Source organism: Molothrus aeneus, chromosome 27 (genome assembly GCF_037042795.1).
Source record: "Molothrus aeneus isolate 106 chromosome 27, BPBGC_Maene_1.0, whole genome shotgun sequence".
In the NCBI taxonomy this organism is placed as follows: domain Eukaryota; kingdom Metazoa; phylum Chordata; class Aves; order Passeriformes; family Icteridae; genus Molothrus; species Molothrus aeneus.
Window position 1 is genome coordinate 2567246 of NC_089672.1, and position 8751 is coordinate 2575996.

Sequence of the window (8751 nt, forward strand, 5' to 3'; positions counted from 1 at the left end):
CTCCCCCCTTCTCTGCAACACCTGTGACTGCCAGCCCTGACTCTGGGACTCCTGACAGGGCAAAGTCCATCAAAACCAAGCAAAAATGGTCCAAAAGTTGCTTTCAGCACCTGAACTTGTGCAGGCCTCTACAAGCTCCAGCATTACCTGCACAGCTGGGCAGGGTGGCCCAGCCCAAGGGACAGGGGACACTGCAGGGCCACCAGCCTGGGGACAGCCAGGACACTCTGGAGAGCTCCAATCTGTGTGTGGCTGCTGGGAGGAGCCCTGGATTCACCCCCTGTTTGTCCCCTTGGGAATGTGTCCCTTGGCTGGGATGGCTTCAGGGTCATGGTCTGGCACTCCTGGATTGTCCCCACAGTGTCACAGAACAGGCCCCTCTGGGACAGGGACTTGAGAAGGGAAATGAGATGAAGTTCTCAAAATGAACCAACACAAAAATAGGGATTTGAAAACAGGAACCAGAGCCACCTTCTGTTGTTTGCCTGCAACTTCTCCCATCATTTGCTCTGCAGCAGCATCTTCCCTTCCCAGTGCAGCCCTTGGCCTGTCCATGTGGCCACAGGGCACAGGAACATCAGCCAAGGCCCTGATGGACACCAGGAGAGGCTCAGGGGGGCTCTTCCAGTTTGCACTGAGCTCCACAGCCCCCAGCCCTGGCACAGCCCCCAGCCCTGGCACTGCCCCCAGCCCTGGCACTGTCCCCAGCCCTGGCACTGCCCCCAGCCCAGTGTCACCACCCTCACCTTGCCCTGCTGCCCAGCAGGGGCTCAGGCCATGGGGATGTTTCATTCCAGACCCTTCCCCTCCTGCCCTAGGCTCCAGCCCTGCTCCATCCCTCACTGGCCTGGGGATGTTTCTGCAGGAGGTTTCATCCTGCAGGAGGTTTCTGCCTTTCCCTGCTGCCCTGGCAGCACTCAGAGCCCAAAGGATTGATTGGGAACCCAGAGGATTTGAGAGCCCAAAGGATTCCCTGGACAGAGGCTTCCCTTCCCCATGTGGTGTTCACTGTCCCTGCACTAGGCAGGGAAACTGAGGCACAGACACGGAGGCCTTGTGCTGCAGTTCACTGCCCCCCCGGCTACCAGAGGGGACAGGTTCTGCTGGCCCTGCCCTTCCTGGCCCTGCAGCTGAGGCAGGAGGAGCCTGGCTGATCCCAGGGCCCAGCTGGGGCACTTTAACCACAAACAGGTTTCACCTGGAGCAGGCAGTGTGGGGGCAGGTCCACAACCACCCCTGCAGCTCCTCCAGGGTGTGTTTATAAACCCACACCCCCCTCACACCCGGGGCTTTCTCTCTCTTCCTTTTTTTTTTTAATTCTTTTTTTTTTTTTTTGTCTTTTTTTTTTTTTTTTTTTTTTGCCTTTTTTTGGGGGGGAGCTTTTGGGGTATTTGGGAGTTGCTGCCTTGGGGTGTTTGGGATGTTCTGCTAGAGCTTAGAATTTCCTCCCATTGCTACCAAGCAGGTAAGGACACACAACCATCAACCATCCCCTCCTGCAGTGGCCCTGCCTGGGCTGGCTGAGCTGTCCCAGCGCCGTCCTTGTGTGTCACATCCCAGGTGAAGGGACAATGTCCTCACGTGGCCCTGGAGTGCCCTTGGGGCTCGATTCCCAGCCCAGCTGCAGCCCCCCGGTGCCTGCACCGAGGAATTCCCACCTGGCACGGCCTCTCTGTCCCCCCTGGAGCTGCTCCCTCGCCCTGCTTGGCCAGGAGGAGCCCGTGGAGAGCTGCACCAGGTACGTGCAGGGCTGAGCCTGGCCTGGCGTGGGACAAGGGACATGGCTGGGGTGTGTTTGAAACAGCCTGGGGGGCTCCCGAGGCTGGGCTGGGGCTGTTCCCTGTGCCAGGGCAAGGCTGGGGGGCACGGGCTGGAGTCAATCCCCATACTCAGGGTAAGGATGGTGGGCACGGACTGGGGCTGTCCCCCGTGCCCAGGGCAAGGCTGGAGTCATTTCCCATACCCAGGGCAGGGCTGGTGGGCACAGGCTGGGGCTGTTCCCTGTGCCCAGGGCAAGGCTGGGGCTGTTCCCAGGCTGGTGGGCACGGCCTGAAGTCATTCCCTGTAACCTGATTCCCAGGCTGGGGCTGTTCCCTGTACCCTGGGCAAGGCTGGAGTAATTCCCCATGCCCAAGGCAAGGCTGGTGGGCTCCCTGGACCCTGGGCAAGGCTGGTGGGCACGGGCTGGGGCTGTCCCCCGTGCCCAGGGCAGGGCTGGGGCTGTCCCCCGTGCCCAGGGCAGGGCTGGGGCTGTCCCCTGGTGTCTCTGCTGTCCCAGCACGGTGGCCCGGGCAGCAGCTGAGCCCGGTGTCCCCGCTGCTGTGCCAGCAGCTCCTGCGAGCTGGGGGTGGCGCTGCTGGAGCGCTCCTGCCCGGGCCCCGACCCGCAGCTGCTGCGCAGGATCGTGGCGCAGGTGGAGTTCTACCTGTCCGATGAGAACCTGGCCAGGGACGCCTTCTTGCTCAAACACGTGCAGAAGAACAAGATGGGCTTTGTCAGCATCAAACTGCTGACATCCTTCAAGAAGGTGGGTGCTGGGGGTGCAGGCTGCCTCCTGTGGGGTGTGCGAGGAGCTCTGGGTGTGTCCTGGGGCTGCCCTCAGTGCCCAGGGGAGCAGGGAAAGCTCCTCAGGTCACCCCCAGGGCTGGATTCACCTCTTCACTCTTTGGAAGTGATCATCCCTTAACCAAAAACACCCAGGGAAGTGCTGGTGGTGTGGCTTAGGGGGCAGTTGTGGCTCCTTGCCGGATCCTGGGGGATGCTGGGGCTGTCTGCAGATCCCAGAGCTGCTCACACAGAAGTGCAGGATGTTCCCTGTGCTCTGGGCAAGGCTGGTGGGCACGGCTGGGGCTGTTCCCTGGTGTCTCAGCTGTTCTGCTCACACAGAATATTGCCCTGGGGGATGTTGTATGGGGTCACAGCCTGCCCGGAGCGGGGGTTTCGGGTGCTCCCTGTCTCTGTGGGGGATGCAGGGTGATGGGGATTCCACCCCCTCAGTGCCCAGGGGAGCAGGGAAAGCTCCTCAAATCACCCCCAGGGTTGGATTCACCTCTTCTACCCATGGACTGCTTTGGAAGGGATCACTCCTTAACCAAAAGAAATCCAGGAAAATGCTGGTGTGGCTTAGGGGGAAGCTGTGGCTCCTTGCCAGAGCCTGGGGGACGCTGGGGCTGCCTGCAGATCCCAGAGCTGCTCACACACAAGGGGGACATTGTGACAGCGGGGGCCACAGCCTGCCTGGAGGGGGGTTTCGGGTGCTCCCTGTCTCTGTGGGGGATGCAGGGTGATGGGGATTCCGCCCCCTCTGTGCCCAGGTGAAATACCTGACCCGGGACTGGCGCCTCACCCTCTACGCCCTCAAGTTCTCGGCGCTGCTGGAGGTGAACAAGGAGGGCACCAAAGTCCGGCGGCGCCTCCCCATCCCCGAGCACCTGCTGAGCGTCCCCCCGAGCAAGCTGCTGCTGGCCTGGGAGCTGCAGCCGCGGGAGCAGGACCTGCCCCTGCAGAAAAACTTCCTGGACACCATCACCAGGATGTTCAGCCCCTTCGGAGCCATCGCCTCCATCCGCCTGCTGCGGCCGGGCCGCAAGCTGCCCTCGGACGTGCGCAGGTACTCGGCGAGGTTCCCGGAGCTGCTGAGCCGCTGCTGTGCCCTGGTGGAGTACGAGAGCCTGGAGAGCGCCCGCAGCGCCGCCGACAGCCTCGGGCACCGCGACTGGCACGGCAGCATCAGGGTGGTGCGGCTCTGCGGGAAGGGAGGAAGGAAGAAATTCAGCGAGGAGAGAGCGCCTTGGAAGGCGTCGCCGGCGGCTCTGAGCTTCCCCCGCAGCCCCAGGGAGGGTTCCCTGCCCTGCAGCGCTCCCGAGCCCGATGATGCTGCAGGGTCGCTGTCCTTCCTCCTGGACCAGGAGCCGCTGGCACCGACCTGGCCTGGCAGCGATTTCACACCGGGAGATCCCAGCGCCTTCCCCGGCTCCTTCCTCCCTCAGCTCGGGGTGGGCACCGAGAGCCGCCCGGGGGCTGCGCCGGGGTCCTGGACACCCTGGGGCAGCGGCCTCTGTCCCAAAGGTGCCCCCGGTGATGCCCAGGGGGTGTCCGAGCCCCTCGGCCTTTGGGACGGGGTCCTGCCCCTGCCCCGCAGCCCCGAGAGCTTCAGGAGCAGCTTCGGGAGAGAAGAGCTCGTCCTGCGGCGCTGAGAATTCTTCAATTCAGGGCTAGGGGTGCTCATGGTCTTTTTTTTTTTCCCCTTCTTCTTTCGAGAGGAAGGCTTTCCTATGGTCCTGCAAGCTGTGGGCAGTGGCAGAGCAGCTGAGCCAGGGGACAGAAGTTTTGGGGCACGGGCGATGCTCGAGGCAGACGCCGAGCAGCAGCAGGAGCTGTGCTGTGCTCATGCCAGTGAGACTGTGCTTGCTCAGGGCCCAGAGAGCTGGGTTTGGGATCCAGGTTTTGGATGAGAAATGGACAATAAAGAGAGATGAAGTTTCCAGGCACTCTCTGGTTGATGCTGTGATTTTTTGGGGTTTATTTTTGTTTGTTGGTTTTTGGTTTTTTTGGTTGGTGTTTTGGTTTTGTTGGGGTTTTTTTTTTTTTTTTTTTTTGTTTGGTTTTGGTTTTGTTTGGGTTTTTTTGGGGGGTTTTTTTCCCCTTATCTTTCCAGGCCTTGCTGCTGCCTGAGGTGCAGAGCCAGACAAGGGAAGGAGGGTCCCTGCCTGCAGCTCCCTCCCTTGCTGTCCTTGGGGTGGTGGGGACACTGAGGGGTGCCCAGGTTGGCTGAGCCTGAGACAAGAGTGATGGCTGTGGTGGCAGGGCCGTGGTTCCTCCTGGCTGTTGGCTGCTCAAGGCTCTCTGGCATCTCTCAGGGTGGAATATGGGGGCTCCCTGTGTCCCTCCTGCTCCCACAGCCTCCCCAGCTCCTCTGGGAAAGGGTTTAGGGAGGCTACAGGTGGCTCTCAGGGTGTGCCAGAGCTGGGATGGGGTGGGGTGAGTCCCACACCTGCAGGGGTCACAGCTCGTGTGAGGGGAGCTTTGAGCAGCCCCTGCAGTCAGGAGCCTCTGGGATGAGGATGAGGAGGATGGAAAACAAAGCAGATTTGGGTTCTGGTTCTCACCCAGCCAGGGCCCTGGCACTGAGGAGTTGTTCTACAGGTAGTGAGGAGAATTCTCTAGATCAGGAATTCCTTGTCCTTGTGGTGAATTTCATCCCCCCAGACCCCAGCTGGGAATGGCCTTGCTGGGGCAAGCAGGTCTGGGAAATTCCAGAGAGAATTGCTTGTCACGAGTGCTCAGGGAGCCAGCAGGAAAGGAAAGATTCCATCCTAAACCTGCTGGTTTGGAATGGGGAACTGGGATGGTCCTGACCCCAGTGCTCCTGAAATGGTTGAGTTTAATGCTGTCAGTGTGAGGACAGAGATGGACACCAGAGCTGCTTCCCAAGACTTGGAGAGAGGAAATGTTCTGGTGCCCAGCAGAGTTCCCTGGGAATCTTCAAGGGGCTTCTTTGTGACCCTCTGGAGCAGGTAATTCCCAGTCCCAGGGCCCAGCCCCTCCTCCCTTCCCACTGTGGCAGGGCACAACCACCCCCTCCCTGCTCCCCCACCACAGCACTCCAGATCCTGGTGCTTTTCCGTAAAAATATCCTTTTTATTGGCCTCTCCCTCTGTGCTCCCTCAGCGCCTGCAGCCAGGTTGGATCTTCGGGGCCTTGGAGCCCCCACAGACCTCAGGCTTCTCCCCCTGCCAGAGAGCGGCCATGAGAGCCCCAGCAGCAATGGGGACATGTCCCCAAGCCCTGCTGTCCCCACAGAGCCTCGCCTCACCTGGTAGAGGTGACAAACCAGCCCCAGCAGCGAGGCCTCTGCCTGTGCCTGCAGCTCGTCCGTGTGCTTCTGTGGGGGGACAAGGGCTGCTCAGGGGGGTCCCCAGGGTGTCCCAGCCCCACCTGGCACCCCCTGCCCCCCTGCCATACCCCGTTGATGGTGATCCAGGGCACGTACTGGTGTGGAGGGTCCAGTGCCTCGGTCAGCTGGGCATTGTGGTGCATCAGGGCCACCCCCGTGTCCCCCTGCACGCAGGCGCTGATGCGGCCGCTGTCCAGCTCTGGGGCGTAGATCTGCAGGCACTGCCGGGCACAAGGGACACTCAGGGGGACAGGGACATCCCCCGTGAGGGGCAGTGAGGGGCGGGGAGGGGGACATACGGCCTCCAGGTTCTTGGTGACGGAGCTGCCCGACTCCAGGCAGAAGATGACGGGGAAGTAGGTGCTGAAGTTCTTGGCCTCGTGCATCAGACAGGCCTAGGGGGACAGGGCGGGCCGTGAGGGGCTGCTGGAGCCCCCCGTGCCAGCCCCGCGGGAACGGGCACCGTCACCTCCATCATGTTGCCCAAGCATTCCTCGGGGCCGTGCTGGCACTCGAAGTCCAACTTGCCGCTGACGTTTCTCTCCTGCGGGACCGAGTGGGATGAGCGGGGCCGGCGGCACCAGCGGGGCGAGCGCCGGCAGCGCCGGCTCCTACCTCGGCGTTGCCGTAGGGCACCAGGGTGATGCTCAGCATCTCCTCGGGCAGCAGCAGCCAGGTGGGGAAGAGCTCCAGCACCAGGAACTCGCGGCACGCCGGGCACAGGCTCTCGTAGTACAGGCTCAGCTCCACGGGCGCAGCCGCGGGCTGCGGGAGGCTCGGGCAGCGGCTCTGCACCTGCACACGGGAGGGTTTTGGGGTGCACGGGGGGGTATGGATGCTGCACCCCCATTCTAGTATCTGTAGGGATGGGGGGAAGCTCCGGGATGCAGGGAAGAAGGGGGAGATGAGGCTGTGCAGGGCTAGAGGGAAGTGAGAGTGGTCGGGAGTTTTCGGGGCTTTCCACCAGAACTTCCCCAAAATATTTCAGGGGAAAACAAATTTAGAGCAGGATCTGCCTGGGTGGGTGGGGGTATGGCCCAGCACCCAGTGCCAGGGGGAAGCTGCAGCCTCGTGGGGCTCACAGGGCGCTGTCACTGCCCGGTTCTGTTTGGGGCAGAATAAGCCAAAAAGCGGTTTTAGGCTTAAAAAGCAGAAGTGCCAAGGGCAGCTGGGGAGGGGCCGCGGGCAGGGTCCGGCTGGACCAGAGCCGTTCCCCGGGGATCTGGGGAATGCCGTGGTGCCCGTGTGGCACCGGAGGCTCTGAGCATCGCCGTGGCTGTGACAGCCCGTGCCTCAGCGGCACTCGCTCCAGGCATTGCTGCCCCAACCCTGTCCCCGCGTCCCGGTGCCCCTGCCCTTGTCCCCAGCCCCGGCGGCAGCAGCAGCTCTGACCTGGCAGGCGACGGCGGTGTCCCGGGAGCTGCACCAGCGGTGGGCAGGGTGATCACAGCCGGGGGCCGCGCCGAGCCCTGGGGCCACCAGGGCCACCAGCACAGCCAGCGCCACCGCGGGGGCCATCAGGACGCCGGGGTGACGCGGAAATGAGCCCGTCCCAGCGGGGACTTTTAAAGCGGGGCTGTGCCCGCCCTCCGGCCCTTCCTGCCCTTCCTGCCGCCCCGGCCGCCGCCTCCCGTGACGCCGCCGCCCCACGTGGGCTCCGCCGCCGCTCCCGCTGCCCCCGAGCTGGGACTCGGCTCCCCGGGGGTTCGGGCAGTGAAACCCGGCCCGGAGCAGCCGCGCGTGGAGCTCCCCGAGCCGCAAGCGGGGCTGGGGGCCGGTACAGCCCGCGGTGGGTGCGGGACCGGCATGCAGCCCAAGGCATCCCGAGTTCAATCACGGGAACCTCGTGGTTCCCCCGGTTTGTAGCCGCTGTTTCCGGCCCTTTCTCAGCTCCCGTTCCCACGTGTCCCAGCCCTACAAACCCGAGGAGCACAATCCTGGCGCGATGGGTCACATCCTGCACCCAGCCCAGGAACTGGGGCACGGCCCCACCGCTCTCCTGCCCCCGCACAACCTCCCACAGCAATCCAGCAGCCTGCTTCATTAACTCTGTTTATTTTGTTTATTTCTTTCCTTTTTTTTTTTTTTGGTTGGTTTTTTGTGGGTTTTTTCGAAGTACCGTACAAAAAAAAAAATCCTCTTACAGTAACAAATACTGGGTTTACATTAGTAAACATCAACAGAAAGAGCAGAGAGCACTACTGCTGGTAACGGACAGCTCGGGGGGGGCAGGTTATTCTTTATTGCATATACCTAGAAACTAAAACCTCACGCAGCCACCACGTCCTCTCCGAGCACAAAGCCTCCACTGGCACCTTGGGCGTTGCACGGGGGAGCCCCCCCAGAGCAGGGACACGGAGGGATGAGCCCCGAACTGTGCCCTGGGGAGCAGGGACAGCCATGTGGCACCCACGGGACGCGGGCGTGCGGCTCGGCTGGGGGACGTGGGCGTCACAAGCAGCAAAGCACAGCCTCAAAACATGGCTGGGTTCAGAACGAGCCAAAGCAGCAAAGGACAAATCACAACGAGCTTTTTATGCTGGGGGAGCCCAGCCCAGGGAGAGCAGGGGAAAGCTGCTGTTCAAGGAGCTGAGTGAAGCACCGTCAGGGAAAGGCAGCCCTGGGGAAGGGCATCTTCCTCCTCGTCGTACACAGGACCCTGGGAGCAGTGCCCTGTCAAGGACAGGCTGCCAGCAGGCAGGGAAGGCAGTGCTGCAAGAGGGGTGACTGTGACCCCCCTTGGGCTGTGGCTGGACAGCAAGAAGGGACAGCACAGGGAGAACAACAGAAATTCAGCCAAAAAGAGAAAAACACAGGATAAAGTGAAGCTGGAATTTCCCTGGGCAGCAAAGCCA

General features: G+C 62.2%; 2 protein-coding genes across 2 annotated transcripts; one reads left to right on the plus strand and one right to left on the minus strand.

Annotated features, from left to right (window-relative positions):
* Positions 1-1458: 1458 nt before the first annotated feature.
* On the plus strand, positions 1459-4196 carry LOC136567093 (la-related protein 6-like). The gene is made up of 3 exons (XM_066566583.1): positions 1459-1738; positions 2329-2527; positions 3315-4196. The coding sequence occupies exons 1-3, from the start codon at positions 1572-1574 to the stop codon at positions 4194-4196; spliced, it is 1248 nt and encodes a 415-aa protein (XP_066422680.1). The 5' UTR covers positions 1459-1571.
* Positions 4197-5616: 1420 nt separating this feature from the next.
* On the minus strand, positions 5617-7430 carry IFI30 (IFI30 lysosomal thiol reductase). The gene is made up of 7 exons (XM_066566339.1): positions 7289-7430; positions 6512-6691; positions 6366-6440; positions 6196-6291; positions 5965-6117; positions 5816-5884; positions 5617-5732 (listed from the first exon to the last, which is right to left on the minus strand). Exons 1-7 carry the CDS (start codon positions 7412-7414, stop codon positions 5667-5669), a joined length of 765 nt encoding a protein of 254 aa, XP_066422436.1. The 5' UTR covers positions 7415-7430; the 3' UTR covers positions 5617-5666.
* Between the last annotated feature and the right edge of the window lie 1321 nt (positions 7431-8751).